The 23,722-nt window shown below is 39.2% G+C and overlaps 1 protein-coding gene across 5 annotated transcripts in view; it reads right to left on the bottom strand.

Annotated features, from left to right (window-relative positions):
- Positions 1-11,916: 11,916 nt before the first annotated feature.
- The window catches only part of Cdk6 (cyclin dependent kinase 6), a 182,347-nt gene continuing 170,541 nt past the window's right edge, over positions 11,917-23,722 (bottom strand). For all 5 annotated transcript variants that reach the window (XM_042684593.1, XM_042684594.1, XM_042684595.1 and 2 more), the window contains exons 6-8: positions 17,058-17,108; positions 13,943-14,078; positions 11,917-12,304 (exon numbers count right to left, since the gene is read on the bottom strand). In XM_042684593.1, coding sequence (XP_042540527.1) covers positions 12,158-12,304; positions 13,943-14,078; positions 17,058-17,108 — 334 coding nt within the window. In that variant the 3' untranslated portion in view covers positions 11,917-12,157. The remainder of the gene's footprint in view (positions 12,305-13,942; positions 14,079-17,057; positions 17,109-23,722) is intronic.

The raw sequence follows: 23,722 nt of genomic DNA, 5'->3' as shown, positions 1-23,722 counted from the left end.
CATTTCTTGCCCATATACAGCTTATTTTCTATTCAGAGCCAATACCCCTCCATAATCAACTTCTTTCTTCGTTACTATGAATTAAAGAAGAATTAGACTGCTGTTTAGGGAAGATATGTATTTTTTATCTGTAGCTCTATACTCCCTTCTGGTGTACCTTAGATTTCTGGGATTCTCCATTTACAACATGTGAGTCCTATTATTTTAGTTTTTTAACACAAATAAGGAGACTACAGTTCAACTTAGCTTTTCAAGAGCTTGAATTGAAATACCAAGCAAGGACTCCAAACTGTACAACTGTTTGAGATTTTTTTTTGGTAGCAATGAAATTTAGTTGTTGCACTCATTCAAAATCCTAATTCCTAATGAAATGTTCGATTTCCTAATAAAAATCAAGCTCTCAAATTTAGATTATCTTCCTAAGCATTTCTTCTAGATTTTTTAAATTTCAATGTGATTTAGGGCTTATAAAAATGAAGATGAGCCAGGAATTGTTGGCTTACATCTATAATCCTAGCTACTCAAGGAGGCTGAGATCTGGGGACTGCGGTTCAAAGCCAACCTGGGCAGAAAAATCCCTGTGAGACCCCCTCTCCAATTCACCACTCAGAAAACCGGAAGTGGTGCTGTGGCTACTGACCCAAAAAACAAAAAACAAAAAAACCCAAAAAACTGGAAGTGGGGGCTGGGAATGTGGCTTGGTAGTAGAGTGCTCACCTAGCATGCATGAAGCCCTGGGTTCGATTCCTCAGTACCACATAAGCAGAAAAAGCTGGAAGTGGTGCTGTGGTTCAAGGGGTAGAGTGCTAGCCTGAACAAAAGAAGTTCGGTGTCCAGGCCGAGTTCAAGCCCCAGGACTGGCAAAAATAAAACAAAAACAAAAAACTGGAAGTGGTGCTGGGCTCAAGTGGTAAAGTGCTGGCCTTGAGCACAAAGAGGCTCAGGGACAGCGCCCAGGCCTTGAGTTCAAGCCCCACAATCAACCAAAAAGAAAAAAAAAAAACAACAGGTGCTTGTTAGCAGCCTATGAGAGATCTTGAACCAGAGAGCCGTCTTCCGTATCAAGCCCACAGAAACAGAGACAAAAATGTGTGTTGTTTTGAGCTGCTTAAAAAAAAGAAAGTGGGCTGGGAAGGTGGCTCAGTGGTTGAGTGCTTGCCTTGATGCACGAGGCCCTGGGTTTGATTTCTCAGCACCACATAAGCAGAAAAAGCGGGAAGTGGTGCCGTGGCTCAAGTGGTAGAGCACTAGCCTTGAGCTGAAGAGCTCAGGGACAGCGTCCAGGCCCAGTTCAGGCCCCAGGACTAATGGGAAAATAAATAAATAAAAGAGCGAATCCTATCAGGAGCTTCCAAAGAATTTCGGAAGTCAATTTAAACATACCTAGTATTTTATGCCGAGGGGACCACATACATCAAATAGCTATTTTGTAGTATCTTAGAAGCTTTTCTGTTAATCACGCTGCTCATGCACATACATGGTTAAGCAGAAGTAGGCAAACATGAGCAGAAACGATCTTCCTGTAAGGTGTCTTCTAGACACCTTTTTATATGGCATAGTCTCACCTCCTGACTTGACTTAACACAGTCACCTCCCTGTCAATTGTTTTCAAACCACAAGTTTGAAGCCTATTAGTGAGTTGTAAAATCAACTTTAGCCACCAGTTGTCTTAAAGAATAAAAAATAATACAAAAGAAAGCATGTGTGAAAAATACAGAAGCACTTTGTCAGCATCTAAGTTTGTAGAACATGGCCTTGAGTCTCATCCAAAGAGTGTTTCCTTAGACAACAGGGAAACTGAAACTAGGTTGAATTCTGGAGTAAGATTAGTGACCAGTGGCTACTAAGTAGGCTTTTGATGGAATGTGGCTCTGAGTATAGCAGAGATACCGAAGGATCTGTTTGGGCACAGCTATGAAGAAAATGGTTCGGAATGTATGCATGTACATGCCTGTATGTACCAGATCATGCTGTTAGATTATACACGTTTTTGTAGAGTATGATCTAAATTTTTGGAAGCCACTTCCAAGCCAAGCTTCACCAATCTTCCTGCTCTTGTCTGCCTACTCTTTCATAATCACACATGTAAAGTCCTCCTTTTGCCATTGGTAAACATTGACCTTCACTTCTGAGTTCTTTCAAGCTTTATTTCTAATGTGAAATCTTTGTGCTTCTCTGTTATGAACCATTGGTAACACACATCCTTCTCCACAGCCCCTTCTCTCATCTAGAAGTTCTCGAAAGTTCTTATTCATTTCTGGTTCTTCAGGTTTTTCGTCAGCTAGTAATATACAGAGCAATAACTATTTGTTGAATAAACCATAAGCTCAGGTTGATTTTGTGTGTTTTTGAACACTGAAAACCATAAAAGAATCTCTTAAAAGTGTAAAGTATTCTGCTAATACATTCTTTGTGTATATGTGTTTATGTGTGTGCTAGTATTGGAGCTTGAACTCATAGCCTTGGTGCTATCCGTTAGCATTTTCACTCAAAGCTAGTGCTCTTATCATTTGAGTTACAAGTCCACTTCTGGCTTTTTGAGGATTTAATTGATAGTAGAGTCTCAGTGACTTTCCTGCCCAAGCGGTCCTCACACCAAGATTCTCAGATCTCAGCTTCCTGAGTGGCTAGGAATATAGCTATGAGCGCCACTGACCTTTAGAGTGCTCACTCATTCTGAAATTTAGTATGTTTTGCAATCACATTCATTTCATGTTAAAGTACAAAACAAACACCCAGCCAGAAGAGCAATTCATCTCCAAGAAAGCAGTTTAAAATTGCCATTTTATTTGCTACCAATATCTTTTATTGCAAGAAATACAAAAGATATGACAAATGTACAAACCATTTTCTTTTTGCTTTCATCAATTTTGCTTGCACATAAGTGAACATAATGGACAGCAACATTTCAACATTAATTTTGAAAAAAAAATGAATTGCATTATCTGACAATAAATACCTAAATTTGCATTCTAGCACCCAGTAAGACATCCAGTTTCCAAAGGACAATTGCTCTGTAACCCTCTGAATTTCCTGACCTGTCACCTTTGCAACTGCAACAGAATCACTACTACAGTTCCCTTTCCCCAAGTGTCTTAGAGGAAGATGCCTGAAGACACAGCCATCTCTGACCTCAGAAGCTTGGGGTAAGAAAGTTTTTTGTTTTTTTTTTTACTGCTCCAACAAATAATTTCTAGCGATGGGAAATTTAGTGGAAATTGTGGTGGTCCTTGAACGGCGTTACAAAATATGAATGCTTATGTTTCCATTCTTCTGTCCAAGTGCAAAAAATTTGAATAAACTGACCAGTATTTTCATCTGACTCAAAGAAAGGGAGACGGAGCATTCATTCAGGCTCAGGGCCTACCAAAGAGGGCAACCTTAGAGATAGCCTTGTTCTCTCTTTTCTTTTCCCTCAGGAAGGCTGTGTGAAATGGGAGATGGTCATTAAAATGGCATGGCCTCTCAGTCCTTCTCATCCTGTTGCTGTCTGTACCCAAGGTCATTTTTTTTTCTTGGAGGGTTAATAATCTGGCCACATAGGAAAGTCCTTATTTTTCAAGGAATGTGCTATACTCACCCTTGAGCAGAGCACGGGCCAGTGCAATCTCTGTTTCATATACAGAGAAAAGAGAAGAAGCAATATACTTAACACCAAGTCATCTGCCAACAGTAAGACTGTGCTCTAGACAGTGATTTTCCACACTGCTTCTTTGACCTGCTAAACCCAAGCACCAAAACAAGCACTCTGAAGCAATATGAGCAATTGGAATGAGAGGAATTATGCACCATGAAGGAACATGCACCCTGATGTCTGTACCCTGATATTAAAATAGCAGAATGAGCTTCAAGTATGAAGAAACACAGTCAAAGTACAGCTGGTAGACAGATAGAAAACAGTCTGGAATGTGGTTTGTATTCTTGGTTAGTTGTTCTCCTGGTACACAGTCAAAAGTGAATGCTCTAAGAATAACTTGGTTTAAGCAGCATAAGATACATATGAAGATGCTAGAGAGCCTGTCTGATTGATGGATGTCATAAGCACATCCTGTGCCCACTATCAAGAGCCACCTTTTGATGACTATGGTGAGCCAAAAGTCAGGTTGGGATGATAGCCAGGCCTAGGCTGGCACTTTGGTGCCTAAAATATTGCTTATCATGTTACTGATGCCCAAAAATCAGCACAGAAAGAAGGAAACACCAGGTGGACAGCTCAGGGTGGTGGCAGGGAGCACCTTTAGTGGGAGGGAGGAAGAGAGGCAAGGAACCGATGTGATGTATGTGGGGTGGCAGGGGAGAGATATTGGTCATACTGGGCTGGTTCATACAGCCTACATTCGCATACGAAGTGCACAGCCTACAGCCCTAGAACTGTGATTTTAAACACAGAAACCAACAAGCCTAATGTCCTAATGGAGATTTTTACTTGAAAAATATTTTCTATTATAAGTCAGACAAAAAGAAGCATACAGTGTCTGATAGCCTAGAAGAAAACATGAAGTAGGCCCTAAAAGAATGCAGAAACACTAATACATTTTAAGGTGGAAATGTATTTCTACACATCTCAGATATGAGATTCTTACAAGCAAAACACCCTCATCTGCACTCTCTGGGAACTGATTATTGTGCTTTTCTTAACACATACTTTCTCTTCTATACAAAAACACATGCCCTTGAACCTTCAGATCAAACCAAAATCACCAGAAACACAACCAGCTTTTGAAGTACTGGGGATTGTTAGTTAAAAATCCCTGTGTACTTGCTTTTTTATTACCAGGCTGGATTGCTTCTGTACTCAGCTAAGTTTCCTTACGCCTGGAAACTTGGACTTCTCCATCTGACATGTTCTAGAAGCCTCTAGGCATACACTGCCAGTTCTGCTTCTACAGAACTACTTTCTGCTTCTCTCTCAATAGTACACTTGTTCCCACTATTGCACAGGACACCTACCAGGGCACTAGACTGCACAGGGAAGCTTTTTACTGGGCCAGACAAGTGACGCCACCTAGAGGCCTGACTCCACCTGGCATCTACTTCACTGGCCATGTGGTCCGGTTCCTTAATTAAAGCAGCCTCTAAAATGTTTTACCTTTAGCTTTTTTCTTTTTTTAACCTTTGCTGTAATTTCACACTACATTCTATGAATATCTGACCACACTGCATTACAAGGTCCTTTGCTTTAATTCTTTTGCAAAGTAAGACACAGATACTCCAAGTACACCTATAGATTTAAATCCATGAGTCATGTTAAAAATGCATGCAGCTTATCTTGGGGCTTAGTCTAATTTTTATTTTCTTAGCTCCATCAAAACCATGATAGTGAAGGTTAAATGAGGTCCTAACATTTTCTACCTTCAGGTCCACTTTCACAGGACTAGTGTGATTCAAGAAATAAATAACATACATGAATAATAATAGAAATAATTTATGCAAATGTAGAACAACTTGAAAAAAATTCTTCACCTGCTAAGTGCTGTCCCTAGGATGCTATTAATTCCATGTACTAACAATACATTTATTACTGGTCATAGGAAAATAAATCAATAAAAAGTGAGGAGCAATAATATACATGTATACATTTGCAAACAGGATCAGAGTAAAACGATGTGTCACACCTGGGGATTCAGGAACTGTATTGTGCTGGAATCTATTTTAGTTTTCAAAGGCTTCAGGGTCAAACTCAGAATTGCTGGTGACCATAGAAATATTGCTAGCTAATAAATGCCATTGCTTCATAACATTTAAGATTAGAAAATATCAAGTAACTGAAGCACATCAATGGATTTGGCTAGAAACCACAAAGAGTTAGAAGTTACATAATTATGTGGTTGTTTGCTGTTTAGTGCTAGTCATTGTTCTTGGCAGTCTATTTGTAGCCATGTTATTTTCTTTAAGAAAAACTAAGTTTGACAGTCCAAACTCCTAAAATAGAGATCAATTATTTGTGTGAGCAAACAATTCACACAAAGGAGTCCTCTAAACAGGAAATTCCCTAATACACGAGATAATAAGCTTACATATAATTACTTGACAAAAAGAAGAAACTGGAAACTAACAAATCAGCTTCTGTCAACTGAAGATGAAACAGAAAATAAGCATTTTTTCCAAGCTAAACTTTCCCAAGAATATATCTTCTGCCATCTATGTAGAATGATAAAAAAATAAAAAAATAAAAAAAATTCTTCCTTGTAATTACATATCTTCCCTTTAAAAAAAAAAAAAAAAAAAGAGCTGAGCTTAAGAGCTTGAGATGCCTGGTAGGGCTGGCAGAGCAGGGCCTACCGCCATCTCTGTATACCCGGATGTGCGAACTGTGTTGTACTTAAGAGACGCAGAAGACACCGTTTGCTTCTAGGATGATCTACATCCCTAGTGCACAACAGATGCTTCTGAGAAGCAGCAGGGCCCTGGCCCACAGACTGCATCCGGCAGGGCGGGGCTTGGAAGCCACACTCCCTGTCACTCAAATTCTGGGGGCGGGGCCTGGAAGGAAGGCTGTCAGGTGTGGGTGTGTCCAGTTTGGAAAGCGCAAGGACCGTCCAGGTAACTAAACTGAAGCTTGAATTCAGTCTTCCACTGAGGGACTTAACACAGAATCTACTTCTGTGGAGGCAGAGGGATGAAGGGGTCTGATCTCTTAGAGCCTTGACAGTTCCTAGTGGGTCTAAGTAGTATGGTTTGCTTCCATTGTCAAGCATCTTGCCAACCTCTGTTGGGTTGTGCTAGGGAACCTTGGGTATTTTGGAGACTCTCTCCAAGACTGCAATTCTTTAGAGAAAAAAGAGTTTGTCTGTTTAGTTACTGTTGCACTACTTATTTTGCCCACTTGACTTTTAATTAGGAATTTTAAAATCGAGTCTGTCAAAAGCCCCCCAGAGCAGGTAGGGGATGTGAAAGCAGACAAGAGGAGTGGGTGTTTTGACTGTGGCCACTAGAGGAGTTTTAAACACCTAACAAAACTACCTTGTTCACAGATTAGAGTTGCCTTTTCAGTATGTATCTTGCAAAAAACAGAAAAGTGAGGTAAGTAGCTACCTACCTCCAAAATGGTTTCTGGATAAATGAGGAAGTTTATCCATGTAAATGATCAAGATGGGCATAAAAGCCATTCTCAAGCACAATTTATTTGCAGTCATTCAGAACCTAGCTAATAAGTACAAATCTAAATTACAGAGTATAAAGGCTATAAACTATCCTGAAAAACAAGCATTAGGCAAGAGTTAAGGAAAGATGTGCAGAAAAATTAAGGTAGAATGAAGTCTTTAGAAGTACCTCTTCAGCCTGGGTCAGATTATTTTTCTCTCAAAGCGCCACCTTGTGGAATTTTCTAGAATAAAACAAGCAAACAACCAAGCACTTAGGGCTATGAATTTTAAACAGAATTTTGCAAGAAAACTTCCATTGCTTCCCTATTAATTTTAAGTTTCTGTAACAGTATTTCAGTAGATGCTTGAGGAAAATCCTGTATTTATTTTCAGGTGGTCCCCGTTTTCCTCTTGAAGGCCAGAGCACCAGAATCAAGGAAATGCAAATATCCTAACAGGAGTCCATTCATTATGCTAAATGAATTCCCTGGAGTATACGAGCAGAAAATATTTGAGAAGGCATTTGGTATTTCATTTAAAAAGCCCAGAAAAAAAAGAAAAGAAACATTTAAAAATGGATCCTTTCTGTTTCTACAGTTCTTTTGTTTACAGAGGTCAGAAGATGAAGGGCTGATATTGTTTTGGCTTATTTCCTAAAAGAGGACAAAAAAGTTGAGATGCTTGAGACATAAAGTATGTATACCTGTGTTAGAAAATTGAGTTGAAAAGTATATGATATGAAAGGAAGCCTCTCAGGGGTTTGAGGGAACACCAGAAATCACTTAGGCTTGTCAGGCTTTGGTAAACTCAAGTTTTTCCACTGTGAAGATGACAAAGGATTTTGGGGTAAGGTTTATAATTCTTCTAAAGTCCAGCTGTCATAGGAAACACATGCCTTTTAAAAACTTGTTTTTTTAAAACAGTGAATAATCTTAGGCATATATAGTTAAGTGTGGTTGTTTCTTCCTCTGAAAGGACAAATACGAATGTGTGGGTTTGTGCAGCCAATCTTGAAAATGATTTATCTGTGCTTGGGATAGCTTCTCTATAAAATTTGTGGGTTCTTTTGGATAAATTTGTAGTTGTCAGGTGACATTAATAAAAATTCTCAGTGATGTATGTAAGCAAAAATGTATCTTTCAAACTATATGCAACACTGAAATTATCCTCTGAATATCTCCATTGTCAAGAATTAACTCCATTCTCCACTGATTTATAAATAATTTTTAAAGATTTAGAAGACTTTTATTTTTATGTCACAAGTAAATAATGCATTCTTTTGAGTACTACCAATATCACTAACACAAGTAATTATGGGAGGATGTTAACTTTTAACATTATTCTCCCCTGGAATCAACTATGTAACAAAAGCATGTGTTTGGAATATAAAATGTAAGCCACTCTTACATGCTTATCATAAAAAGTAAGAAAAAGTCACTTAAAAGCAATTCTTTGGACAGAGGATATTCAGGATGTCTTTATGATAGTAGTAAGTTTACATGATTTAATTTCCATATTGGAATGAGAATTGTCATTAATGACTTTAAAAGACACCACTTTAAAAAGAAGCAACTATGACTATTTAAAAATCAACTCACATATGTAATTTAAAGTTCAAAACTGCCTGGTACTTTGGTTTTCTCAACAAGACGGATTGTACCACAGTTTAGAGTCAAACTATATATTTATTAGGAGGATTTTTTAAAAAGTTATCCACATCCTGTGCATTCTGAAATTTTCACTTGTATTTAGAATCTGCTGAGATTCTATTCTTAGGTAATTTTTAACTATTTTTAGTAAGTCACCTGGGGCTAAATGAAATGTCTGCCATTCACAGTGTGTACTTCCTGAGAGAAAAATGGGGGGGAGGCGGGGGGGGGGGGGGGGGGGGCGGGGAGATGAAATGGCTCCAAGCTAATCCAAACAAGTTCTTTGTTCTTGGAGATCTCATCCTCTTCTAAAAGGGACAAGTGGGAGACTCTGACCCATTGGGTTTCTTACAAGCTCTCAGGAATTGTGTTTTAAAGGTTAGGCCATTATTACTGTTTACCATGCAAATAGCTTATGATAACTTAATGGATACGTTTCTCTGTCTCTTTTTATACAATGGCTGTAACTACTTCACTTTTCACAATGCCAGGGTGTCCTGAGTTGAGCCCCGGAACTAGTGTGCTATCAGGAACATTCCTGCACACTAGCCCTAGCTTAATTTTGGATTACTTGCAATGATTTTACTTGCTATACGTTACTTCAGTAGAACATGGGGGCAATGTGGCCTTTTCAATCCACCATTGCCTAGCTGTTGACAAAGATGGTTGAAAGCTATGTCCCAGAAAAATAAGTCCCATTTCCAAAGCTATTATTCTCCTCTATGCTTCTAGATGCTGTTCACTACAGGAGTCCTCATAGCCATGCTGCTTGCATGGGATCTGGCTTTCAGAAGTGGTAAGGCTATGTGGAAAGATGTACAGCTAGACAGTAACTGTTCAAGCACAACTGGGAAGAAATGTTTGCGCAGGTCAGAGAGGTTGCAATGTTCTTGCATTTTGGGCCTTTGAAGTATCTAATGCCAAAACGTGCTCTCATTTTTCTTTATAAACCCTACTTAGAAATAAGCCCAAAGCAGAGGAGAGGAATAAAAATTGGGCTACTTGCTTAAAATGTGAAAGAATGCTGAAATTTCCAGTTCAGAAAAGCTGTATTCTTCTGAGCAAAGATATGAAAATATTTTTGCAAAAGCAAATGAGAACTCAAAAGTTGTTCATTTTAACATGTGCATTGCTAATCAAAAGATCATGATAAATCAGTGCAGTGAGTTTTTAAATTCAATTTCTAGGCCCCAGCAAAAATGTCTTTGTATTTTGACTCTTGATCAAAGGAAAGGAAAGGCTGAACTGTTTTTCCTGGGGAGGCACGGAGAATGCCTTGTCTTAGATGCTCCTGAGTCATCATCTTAATCATTTAGTGTTGATGGCACACTAGTGCTGTCACATGAAGGAAGTATAAAACACTGTTAAGGCCCTTCTTTTTAAGTCTTACTTAAAAAAATCCTTTTCTTCTATTGTATTAGAACAATGTTAAAAAGCATATTTAAAAAAAAAAAAAGGTTCCTAATCTCAAAAGCTCTCAAGGAAAGACATTTCCTATTTTTTCCACTCTATTCAAGATAGTCATATGCAATATGAAGCTGTGATAAATTCTGTAAGGCTTGAGAATACATAAACATGATCTGAAACATTTTCTGCTGGTTGAAGCAAAGGCCATTCTTTGAAAGTTCTAAGTCTAAACATGATGTAGCTTTTTCCTGCATACACTTAAAATACTATTCAGAAAAAGCACAGGCAGCTAAAGTTGCCAAAATACACTTTTTGTGTCTTCTTCTTACTAGTGCCAGCTCAGCACTAAGGTCAGTATAAGGCAGAAAGGTGGTATGATATAAAAGGCTGAAAACAGCAAGAGAAGAGATCCTAGAAGAATGCCCAGGCTGGCTCTGCAGCGAGCAGGAATGAGCACAAGGCACTAGAAACACACACAGCTTTAAGATCAGAGGAAGGGATGGAGAAAAGATCATTTTAGAGAGTAAATAGCTATTGCTAAAAAGAGTAAAAAATAATTCCCTCAGATACTATGCTGACAATATATACTTTAACAATGTAAAACACTAACAGTTTCGAGCAATCTGTGTTGGTGACAGAGCAGAACAAGTATCCTACCCATCGCCTAGGTAACATAAGTGAATGCCAGGTGGGAAGATTGCATGAAGAGTGAGAACAGATGGAACCCTGTTAAGATTGCAGAACTGGGGCTGTAAACCACAATGTGAAATTGCCTATTTATGAAAGGCCCAAGGAAAGAAAATGAGCAAGCAGGTGGGGCACATATATAAGGGGTAGAAATATATATGAGAGATGCTGAGAGAAGGATAAGGTGGACACTTCATAAACAAGGCTGTGTGTGGTATAAGGGTACAGATTTAAATGTCATTACATTACTACTTAAAGAACTAGCTTAGCAAATTGCTAAAACAAAAAAATAACAACAACAAAGGAAATAATGACATTTCAACCCAGAAAATAAAGGCTTTCCCTACTTTTTTTTTTTTAAAAAAAATGTATTTGAGGTATATTCCCTAAATCTATAGCAAGTAACACAAAGCTTATAAGGTTATTTTCCAAAAGAACCAATAAAGTATGATACTATATAGAAGGACTTACAACGAGTAAACTCAGCTTTAGAAGAGTAAATAAGAATGCATGCTTTTAAAAAACAGGTGTCCTAAAAGGTATTAGATATTTTTTTATTTCTTTTTTTTTCCTTTCGATTTGTGCCTAGAACTTTATCTTTTTTTTTCTCTGCTAGCAAAAGCTTTTGGCCAGAAAAGAAATGCCGAGGACTTAGGCTCAACTAATTTGAGAAGATTGCTCTGGCAAATCACCTTCCGTGAACAAGCACACGTTACTCACCAGTCACCTGGAATCTTCGAAACTCAATTATTCTCGTTGTTTACAGAAAGTAACACTTTAAGAGATTGCAAAAATCTCTCTCCTTTCTCTCCCTCCCTCTCTCTTTCTCCCACTCTCTCTCTCTTTCACACACACACACACACACACACACACACACACACACACACACACACACACACACACACACACACACACACACACACACACACAATTCAAAAGTACCAAATCAGGCCTGGCAGCTGCAGAGAGATTACATCATAAGTCAGCTGTGCCTGGTTTACCCACTCCACACTGGCAGCATTTAAAGTTAGAAAAAATGAAATGGCAGCACAATTGGTCAGCAGCTTCTCTTCTGGAGTTTTTCCAGGTTTTTGAAACAGACAGATAGACAGACAGACAGATGTACGAACATAAAGCTGCAATCACTCTTGCATTGATTTCAAAACAGTAAACTAGGTGGTTTCCTTGGAGAAAGAAGAGCCCAACCAGAAGACAGCATCTGGAAGGCCTCCAGACAGTGCCCTCAACAGCTCTGCAGGGCTTGCTCAGGGGTTCCACTGGCCACCAAGGGTGTTCTCCAGATGCTCAGCTTGAGGCAGCCAGGGGGCCTCAGGCTGTATTCAGCTCTGAGGTGTTCTGGCTAGGCGGCAGGTGGGAATCTGGGTTTTCCCTGCGCCTTTCCACATCTTGGAAGTATGGGTGAGACAAGGCACCGTAGGCAGATATTCTTTTGGCTGGATTAAATGTCAAGCACTTCTGTAATAAAGGAATAAAGAAAACCACAACTGATATAAAACATGTTAGTGTACCATGTGCTTACACAGTTACCCAACTATTTACTATCATGTGGCTATAATGAACATGATATTTATTTAAAGGCACACTAAATCATATTCATTTTGTACTCATCCCTAAGGTTTAAATAGCTCCTCAGAAAAAGGCTGAACAAGAGTGCCTGGTGAGAAGGTAAGTCAGGCCTGAAGCCTAGAAGGGTAGTGCAGCAAGCCATACCCACTGCCCAAGCGCTGTGTTCCTCCTCCCTCCTAGAAGGGAAGTTTCCTTCAAACCCTCAGGAAGGGGCCTTAGGGGGCGGGGCTAGCAGCAGCCCTCCAATGAGTCCCTCAGGTTCACTTCAAGTCACCAAAGTCTTGTTCCAGGCTGACAGCTCAGCTGTAGGGATGAATTACTATGGTGAAGGAAAGGGTTCTTGCACTTCAGGGAGTGCCTGGTTCTCTATCTGGCTAGGGCTACTGAAGTAGCAGGTAAAAGCAGGGAGAGACAAGTTTATGGAGCAGCAGCAGCAGCAACAGCAGCATCTCTGTGGTTCCAAGCTGTCAACCAGGTCCCTGATCTCAGTTCTACTTCAAATGCAACGCCTCATCTCCCCCTTGTATCCCTCCACCAACACCTCCTGCTGAGAGCTCAGCTGGAGAAAAGCACTCCTACTCAATGGACACTATTTCCTATTGCCCCTAGAACTCACAGGCAGCAGAAAAGCTATTCAAGCTGAGGTCCGTAGTAATTCAATATCCACTGAAGGGAGCATCTCTGGATTATCCAGGGCTCTTAATGAAGGACGTAAAGGTTATGCTCATTATCTACTGGGCTCTAATAGCAAGAACAGTAGGCATACTTTTCTGTACATGTTGTTCTAGTCCTTCAAATACAGTACAAATTATGTGCAAGGTATTATGAGTTTGCCCTCAGAGTACAATAGTTCTAGGTTTTGGGGTATTATTTTTTGTGCTGGCCCTGGGGCTTGAACTCAAGACTTGGGTGCTGTCTGTGAGCTTTTGTGCTCAAAGCTAGCACCCTACCACCTGAGGCACACACAGCCTCACTTGCAGCTTTTTTGGTAGTTAATTGGAGATAAGTTTCTCACAGGTTTTCCCACCTGGCCTGGTTTTGAGCTGTGATACTCACATTATAAGCTTCCCAGTGGTGGGCACCCAGCTAGATCTAATTTTGGATGAAATATTTTATATGTCCATGACATTAAATACTTATCAACATGATCAGTGACTAGTAAAAGTGCTGGTATTTGATTCCTTTTGGAAAAAAAATCTTATTATAAAGAAGCAACTATTTAACATTAAAATGACAAGCAAGTTTGAATCTTTAAAAAAGGAAACCTAATATTTATTTCTAAAGAAGCCTATGTCTAAGGAAATCCAGAGTCCTCTAAGGCTATATTCAAATATGTATTCAAAAAGGGTGCATTTACAGTGAGGATCAGAAAGACATTCCAGAAACAAAGGCTACCAGCTGGAAAGGAAGCCACAGAGGCTGTGGCATGTGATGCATGCAGTTAAGACTGAACTTGACATTTGTACCTATCCCCCCATCTGCAGAGGATCATCAGCCCAGTGAAGACTCTGCATTGAAAGAACTTACCAGAAGTAGGTCTTTGCCTAGTTCATCAATATCTGTTACAAACTTCTCAATGGGCTGGGCAGATTTGGAATGAAAAGCCTGTCTAGGAAGGGCAACATCTCTAGGCCAATCTTCTTCTCCTGGGAGTCCAATCACACTACATAAGAACAATATGTAAATGAGAATTAGTGCTACGTAATAAAGAAAGCAAAGTTGGAAGAGGGGGAAGGGATGGAGGGAGGACAGACAGGGAACCCCAGGACATTTTCACTGTGTAATCTGTCCTTCTGCAAAAGGTTGGGATTTGGATCAAAGATAATCTCCTAGTAGGTCTGTAAAATGCATTGTTAGGAGGTAAGAAATCAGTCTAGCAGCAGAAACTAAATATAAGAGAATAGGTAGAACAGGAATACAACACTACACCAAGGGAGAGCCCTAATGTACTAAAAAAGGAAAACCCACTGTACTGAAAGACTGGACTGGGCACATACATCTTCCTTAATGCTTTTTTGGGTTCTAACAGAACCCAAGGCCATATTTTCATGGTCTCATCCAGCATGGCTTATTAACACATCAGTTAAACACAGCAATTAAATACAAATTAAATGCACTAAAATATGACAAAAATAAAGACTAAAAGGCATGTTATTCTTTCCTATGCAAACTCTGAACTGTAAAGGAGATCTATGGTATTGCAAAGCAATAGTTAAAAGAGTAGTTAAGACTTACATTTCCCCTGAAAAGCATTCTGGGAGCAAAAATGTGGAGACAATAACAAGGAATAAAAAAAGTGCACAGACTTTGGGAATAGGCAGACCTAGGTTCAAATTCAGTACCCACTACATATTGGAAGGTAAGGACAAATTACTTAAGCATTGAGAAATTCTGATAGGTTCATTAAAAAGTGCTTACATCATAGTCCACTATTTAGACAGTTGAAAACAAGCCTTAAAAGTTGTCATTTAACTTGAAAGACTGACAGGAAACAAAATTTATAATGGCTATGATGGTAGGGACAGAAATAATCTTAAGTATCTCAGCAATGACACTAGGGTGCAGCATTGTCCCTCTTCTTGGGCAAGGAAATGCACTTACAGAGAAAAAAAAAACTTCAATGAAGTAATGCCAGAAATGAAGAACTGAAACTCAAAGGTACAAAACATGGAACTTTACAGCTTCTCCTCTGCGGACAACATAGGATTTCCAGGCCTCTGCCAAAATGGAATTGATTTTCTTGCAAGCCAGTCAAACATATTGGTCCTCTGCCCTGGCTCCTTGTACTAAGGGTGTTAACAATGCTCCAGGAATGCAGACTGTGCTGGAGGTGCACAGAAGTCCCGGGAGGGGTGATCAGGGGAAAGCGATGTTAGCTGTCAGTGCCTGGCAGGTGGGTTTCAATGAAGACCAACCTTCCTTTCCACAGAGGCATACTGGGAGCCTAACTCATTCTGCTCTCTTTAAGATCACGCGCACAGAAAATATATTCAAGGAGGAAAAATAAATGACATCTCAGCAGTGAATGATTAAAACAAAACAAAACTTGACATCCAGAAGCAGGAGTGACAGAAAGGCTTTATGAATAATTGTCCTATCTTCCAGAAGGCTCAGGAGAAGCAACAGTAGCAGCTGCTCTGGACCTGGAAGGCCCCCAGACTAAAGGAGAAACAAAACAAAACAGAAGTCACCAAACTAAAAAAGGTAAGGAGGGAGGGTGGGAAGGAGAGAGAGAGGAAAGGAAAGAAGGGAGGGAGGGTGGGAGGGAAAGAGAGAAGGCAGGCAGGCAGGCAAGCAGGAAGGAAAGAAGGAAGGAAGGAAGGAAGGAAGGAAGGAAGGAAGGAAAGAAGGAAGGAAGGAAGGAAGGAAGGAAGTCAGTGGAAGGGAGGGAGCAGGAACCCAAACAACAAAATGAAACAAAACCCAAAACAAAATTAGCAAATGTTCTTCAGGCCTTACCACCAGTGGGTTCAGACCCAGTGGAAGCACTAGCACTGACCACAGTTTACAGAGCTGCTTCTAGTCACCAAAAGAACAAAGTCAGGTTCCAGGGTTTATTCTGCTTTAAGCAGCCATGCTTGAATTGATAATGCTAACTTGAAATTCTGTTCCGTGGGGGCACTTCTTTGCTGTCTTGCAGACTTCACATTTCATAATAGGCATCACTCATTTTTAGTCAGAATTCCCACTTTCTTTCTACTCCACCTCAGTTCTCACGGGGCTTGACCAAAACACAAATACAGAAGGGATGCCATACCGCATGCTTTGTGAGAAGAAATGCAGCTACATTCTACAAACATGAAAGCATAGATAGCCTCACATGCAAAAACATGTCTGCATGAATGGAACTCTGCAAACCATCAAGAAGCTAGGTAACAACGAGGACCAAAGAATTTGAGCCCAAGGAAAGACTTTATGGAGAACTTAAGTAAGTTTCATTTCTCAGATCACACAGTTAAGGAACAAAGAGGTTAACTAATTCATGGTTAATTATAATAATAACCATAACAATTGTTAACATTTGAAAAACACCTGCTATGTGTAAGTATATGTAAGCTCTTTATAGGTATTTTACATGACTTTGTTGAGTTATTTAGCCACAGACCCAGAAAGAAAGTCCATGATTCCAATATCTTATTTTGGTGCAACAAAGAGAACTGGGACTGTATAGCATTCTCTCATTGGTCCAGGAACAAAATAATGTAAGTTATATCTATATATCAATATATGACTAACCTGGGTAACCAAGGATATCTGATGGGAGACAGGAACCCACTGGACAAGGATGGGTTGAGTTAGTAGACCAAATGCCCAACTTCAGACTGGGGGAGGGTGCATTTGAAATGACCATAAGCAGACAAACATCTGCATTAAAAGGCTGAAGCTGAGATAAGTAAAAGAAGAGCATCAGACGAAGGTTCAGGCAGGTAACATACTGCTTTCAGAGCACAGTAGAGTAGTCAAGCCACACATCATGATGCAGAGGACAGCCCTTCTCCCCTGCCCCACTCACCACACACACAGTAACAATGCTGCAGCAGCTTGGGTAGGAAAGACAAGAGATAGATATATTATAAGAAGATAAAGGGAAAGTCACTGGATGTTTCAGTGCTACGGCCAATGATATGAAAGTATTACTTACTCCAAGATTTTTCCCAGTTGATCCACATCTGAACTTCCACGAAAAAGAGGCCTAAAACAAAAAAGATACATTTTAAACAAGAAATTTTATGGTAATATCTCAATCTCATTTGTCATTATCATTGGTTAATAAGAATCAAAATAATTTTCTGTGGGTAGGAAAGAAGGAAGGAATTATGACATTTCTTTGCTGGTCATGAAGTCTGTCTCTCTGCCTTTCTCTCTCCTTTACAAGATTCTCTGAAGCTCTCCTTGGTGAGGACCTTCTCAGAGTACTGTTCAAAATGCTGATATCCAATACTTCTCCATGGACCTGTTCATTCTGAATCCTGCAGTAAGCTAATAAAACTCTTGAGCCTATTTTCTTAATTCTCCTTTCTTTTCTCTCACTTTATGGTTGCTCACCATTTCAAGTTGACAACCGTAACTGTGAATTTCAGAGGCTACCATGTCCTCTTCTGACCACACAGCCCCATTTGTCTACATTAAATGTTTAACTGGCAATTCAATAAGCTCCTTTTGTAATATTTCATAAGTAGACCAGGTAGATTTCGCCATAATCCTTATCCCTCATGCTTTATCTCAATTGGTAGACAGTTATAATTTGTCTGATTTTGTATATACCTATGGTATACAAATAAATACAGGTACTTTTCAACATCAATGTATCAAAAATATTTGTAGGGGTTGGGAAGGTGGCTCAGTGGTAGAGTGCTTGCCTTGCATGCATGAGGGTTCAATACTTCAGTACCACATAAGCAGAATAAGCTGGAAGTGGTGCTGTGGCTCAAGTGGTAGAGCATTAGCCTTGGGCTGAAGAGCTGAGGGACAGCGTCCAGGCCCAGAGTTCAGGCCCCACAACCAACAACAACAACAAAAATGTAGCTTATATTAAGAACATTTATCTCTCTCTCTCTTTTTTTTATATTAGCTATCGATTTATAAAGCCTTAAATCTGACCTCTTAATTTTTTTTTTTTTGGCCTGAACTCTGGGCCTGGGCACTGTCCCTCAGCTCTTCAGCTCAAGGCTAGTGCTCTACCACTTGAGCCACAGCGCCACTTCCGGCTTTTTCTGTTTATGTGATGTTGAGGAATTGAACCCAGGGCCTCATGCATGTGAGGTAAGCACTCTACCACTGAGCCACCTTCCCAGTCCCCCTCAAATATTTTTAATGACTTATTTAATCACTCATTTATATGTACACTGGAACTGAACCCAGGGCCTCATGCATGCTAGGCAAGCACACACTCTACCACTAAGCCACATTGCTAAATATTTTTAATAAACATAATTGTTATAGGTCAAATATGGAGCGTCCTGCAAGATTATAGATAAAATTTCATTTGTTAGAAGATTAAAAGCTCCTCACTCATTCTTTCTCTTCTTGTCATTATTCCAGAAAATGATTATTTCCATGCTGTGGAAAAATCAGGTACTTAAAGCAATAATATAGGTTGAGCTGTGTCCCCTTCAAATTCATATGCTGCATGAAGCCCAACCTCCAGTGTCCAAGAGGCTGAGATCTGAGGATCCAGGCTCCAAGTTAACCCAAGCAAACAAATCAGAGAGACTCTTTTTAGTTAACCAGCAAAAAATAAATGGGAAGTGGAGGTGTGGCTCAAGTGGCAAAGTGCCAGGCTTGAGCTGATGGAGGAAGCTAAAGGAAAGCAGGAGGCTCTGAGTTCAAGCCCCAGCACCAGCACACACTCAAAAGAAGAATCATGGAATTGGAATAGGAAAGACGTCTGTGCAGTTATTTTTTTGCTATGCTGGTGTTCATACCTCAGAGTCCTACAATTGCTTGGATAGGTAAGAGATACATACCACTGAGATACATACCCTGGAGAGATAGGCCATAAAACAGCAAAAATGAGAAGTGAAAGTCTTTCTTAAAACTCCAAAAATTAAAAAAAAATTTACTATCCCCAAGTAGTTGTATAAATGAGTTTTCATTCAAGAAATCAGGTTCATGAATAAATGAGTCTTGAACACCCCTTTCAGCATATCTACCCATCCCTCCCAGCTCTCTTCTTTCAACTTGGAGGATATACATGGAAGATTTCACTGCATTCTCCCCACCTTCTTCTCTTCATTCATCTACCCCTCTTCTTTTAATCCCATCCCACTTCTTTCAAGTTATCTGTTTCCTGGTGTTTATTTTGTTGAACTAAAATTTTGCCTTTCTTTTCTTTTTCTTTTCTGGTCCTGGGGCTTGAACTCAGGGCCTGGATGCTGTCCCTTACCTTAGGCTAGTGCTCTACCAGTTGAGCCACAGTGCCACTTCTTGCTTTTTTGAATCTCACAGGGGCTTTTCTGCCTGGGTTGGCTTCGAACCATGATCCTCAAATCTCAGCCTCCTGAGTAGCTGGGATTACAGGTATGAGCCACCTCCATCTCTAACCTTGCCTTTCTAATGAATTAGAATCTACTGTATTTCAGTTAATACATTAAAAAGGCAAAACAAAATTGTAATCTTTGAAAGCTATTTTTTATCCAGTGTGAATTTTCTATCTGGCATGGTATCATGTGGTTCCCCAAACATGAGCTCACTGAATTTTCCCAAAAATTCCAATAGAAATGTATTATTATTGTTGTTGTTATTTTCAGATGAAGAGAGGGAACTGGAGGTGTCATATGACTTAACTTACAGAAAACAAATTAGACTTAAAATTCGAACCAAATCTGCCTTGTCTCAAAATGTGTATACTTCATGATTATGATGTAATACTTTTATTTTGGAAACTAATTTTCTCTTAGCTCAAATCTCTGCAGCTTAAGCCTCTGGGGGAGAAACAGCATGGGACACTAGAGAAAAGCTGCAAATTTCACAAGCTAGTGCCTGTGGGATTAAGTACTCAGATTGATTTGCAAGTGTCTTTAAATTCTTGTTTGACTTTTAAAACAAGGAGTGAAGCAATCCACCAGATAAATGAATGCCCTATTTTTCCCAGTAACTTTATTGACTGATGGCTGCTATGATCTGAATGTTGATGTCCTTCCTAAATTCACAGAATGGGACTTAATAGCAAAGTCAATAGTACTAAGAGAAGGGACCTTTGGGAGCTCTGTCTTCACAAGTGGGATTTTGCCATGTCGGCATGCAGCAAGAAGCTGCCATTTTGGAAGAGAATCTTCACTAGACATCGAATCTGCTGGCATCTTCGTTTGCGACATCTCAGACTCTAGAATTGTGAGGAATTCATTTCTGTTGTTTATAAAGTATTACCCAGTCTAAGGCATTTTGTTACTAAAGACAATCAGATTGACAGTGGTTCATCTGGAGTTTTTTTAAACTCCTTCCTAGGGCTTTTTTTTTTTTTTTTTTTTTTTTTTTTAACAGTTGTTTGCCTTCTCTTAATACATACTTTAATTCTTTCCAAAGTATTGAACTTGCATTTCACACCAATAACAGGTCTCTTTCTTTCACACTAATCTATTTTCTTAATTTTGGAGACTGAATTACAAAATTACAAAAACTAAGCATAACTGGTATTATGAGGTTTAAGAACAAACATAATTGACTGCTCCTTGCTAGGTGATGATTGAGCACTGGTTGGCAGTGCCAGGTCAGTAAGTTTATACACAGAATGGAGCCCTAGTTAACTTGATGAAGTGATTAAGTGGCTATGTGAACATGACAACTCCATCCCCTATCATGAAGACACAGATGTGGGTGTGAAACCATCTTGGAGTATCCTGGCATGGCTTAGCATAAATTTGTTGGCCTTGGCTACTGGGAAACAAACAAAGCAGACTATCTTGAATGGATGTTTCTTCTAGGGAGGCAAAGACATAGACTCTCTCTTGTTCTGGGTGTGTCTTGTTCTGTTCATGTTGTTAGACACAACACAAGACTGAGGGACTTAAAAAAGACCAGAACTGGTATTCCTCATAGTTTTGCAGGATGGGAGGTCCAAGTGAGGGACTCCTTTCTGGTTCATAGAAGGCTGCCTTCTTGCTTCCTCACATGAAATGGCAAGAAGGACAAGAGACTTTTCTGATCCCTTTATAGAATGGGCACTTATCTAGTTTGTGAGGGTTCTACCTCAATTCCTAAGTCATCTCTTAAAGCCCCCATCTCCTGATACCTTTAGGATTAGGAGAAGCATAAATATTCAGTTTGTAGTAGTGGATACTGAAACCCTGCCAAAAGCTTAGCTACAGCTTTTTTACTGTTATGGTTTTCAACTCCCTTTTCACTTCTACCAAGCAGTATTCTGTCTTTCTTGCCCCTTTAACAAATGCTTGCCATATTTTACCTATTATTTGCTAGGTTTATTTTAGCAAAGGATTTTGGGATGATCTATCCTGCCACATACCCAAGACCCAAAGTCTTATCTCTGCTTAAATGACTAGATCTGGCCTACAAAATAAAATGTGCTTGTGACGTTAGATCTGACCCATCCATGTGACTCTCCTTTAGGGTCTGAATCATAACCACCATTTTGTGAACACTCAATAAAACTTGCTACGGGGAGGACCAGAATCTCTGGGGCAGCATTTGATGTCGATGTCGGAATGACTTTCGGCACCTGAGGGAATGGAAACCTGGTGTGACTGAGCTCTATTACTTGGCTTTGCAGCAGATGTGGGTTGGTTATGTTACACAAAACCACTGAGTCCTGATTGCTTGCACCCAGATCCTATTAAAACGGATCTTTGGACACTAATAGACAATGGAAATGTTTCACATGAAAGAGGGGGGATGGTTAAAGACATAGATATGCGATCAAACTTCTAGAATAATCTGTTCACAGTTTTGGGCTGAAAATTCTCATAGTTCATATGAGCTAGTTTTATGATACAGGATGTTATCTATGTACATCAAGAGCAGGAGAGGATGAAATCTTAATATGCCATGGTAGAATATGAAGATGTAAGAATAATACAGAGTCCTTCCAAGATATATTCTGTCTTTAATTGTAGAATGATTAAGCTAACACACAGACACAGACACACACGCACATCCCACACACCACACAGAGCTAGATTTGGCTAGGTTTTCATTACCAGGACATAGAGTTGAGCTGGAAGGAAGCAGAGAAAGCTTAAAGAGATAGAGATGTCAAGACCAAGAGAACCTGAAGATGCCCAGTATAACTTTGACCTCTGTTTCATCTCACAGCCTGAAGATAACCCTTCTGGAAATCCTAGATACACTTAGAGAGAGTCCACATGAAAAATGAAGATGGGAGCAGAATGACCATTATTTACAGATGAGTCTCTTAAAAAGACAAAAAAAAACTATGCAAGTTTTTCAAAACAATCACTAAGCAAAAATCATATGATCTATTTAGGTGCCATACTTACTGATTCCTCTAAACTAGTTAGCAATAGAAAGATTATACTGACAATAGCAAATCTAAAGGCCAAAGTATTTTTTCTTATATATGTATTTTTGGAGATTGATTATCAAAGTAGAACAACTGCATTTACCAAGTATGCCTTAAATAAAAACTATGGAATTGCTTTCCTAAATTAACATGTAAGGAAAAATATTTTTATTATACACAGCATTAGCAAAGGTCAGTGAGTTTCACATTTTACTATATCAAAAACTGTAAGCAAGCACTTAGGGTAACAGCACACACATTTTGCTCACTAAATACCTTTTTTGGACTCCAAATTTCATGAGCCTCATTTCTGATCCTTCCTATCACATAGCTATGATCTTCCATTTGTTGTGAAGATTGCCTCCTTCCTCATTTCTTGGGACTATTACTGTCACTTATGGGAATCTCTCCCTATTTTAAACTTGCCCTAAACTACAGAGAGAACTACTGAAAAGATTTTGTCATGGGACACTTCAATGCCAATTTACTTCACAATGTTTGGGGAAAATATCTGAACACTCAACAATACTATGAAAGGAGCACACATTCTACTGCAGGGCTGTATACCAGCCCTACTGCCATTTTTTTTTATGGAGGATAATTTTAGGTTATTTCTAATTATTTCCTTTAAATATACTCCTTTGCCACACATTTCATAATAGTTAACACTAAGATAAAAATTTCTTATGAAATAGTATTTTCATTTACATTATTAAGCATTTTTCCTATGAATTGGAGAATATTGCCAAACACAGTGGCAAAATTTCATTTCTTTCAAACTACAGCAAAGTCAATTCTGTTCTCAGTATCACCTAAGGTATTATCATGCCAAAACAAGTGTTCTTGGTGTCTTTTTTTTCCTTCTGGCAAGGATCTTCCTGAAGGCTTTCTTGAGTTTGTAAGAGGTTAAGTTTTAATTTCCCCCTCATTTCTTTCTTTTGAGTTTTCAAGGATATTAGTTAACGAGGAAAGACTAGAGATAGTCTTTTCTACAAATCAATTCCTACGCACCATTTCTTCCCGAAGGACCTTAGCAAAGTTCCTTGATCTACTTACACCTTAGCTGCCTCATCTTTAAAATGGAGGTAATGACCTCTACCTTCAAGGATTCACTAAGTGAGATAATGAATATATACTACACATTAGAATGTATATGTATATACACATGTAAATAGACATTTAATGTATATACACATTAAAATAGATATGTAAGAATTAAAGCATACACATCTCTCTCGTTTTCCTGTTCAATATTGTACACAGGTTACAAAATGTTTCAGATAGTAAGCAAGAATAAGTTCCAGAGTAGATCTAATCATCCTTTCTTAGGG

Source organism: Dipodomys spectabilis, unplaced genomic scaffold (genome assembly GCF_019054845.1).
Source record: "Dipodomys spectabilis isolate Male_0828 unplaced genomic scaffold, ASM1905484v1 ptg000089l, whole genome shotgun sequence".
NCBI lineage: Eukaryota > Metazoa > Chordata > Mammalia > Rodentia > Heteromyidae > Dipodomys > Dipodomys spectabilis.
This window is presented reverse-complemented; position numbering and strand designations above follow the sequence as displayed.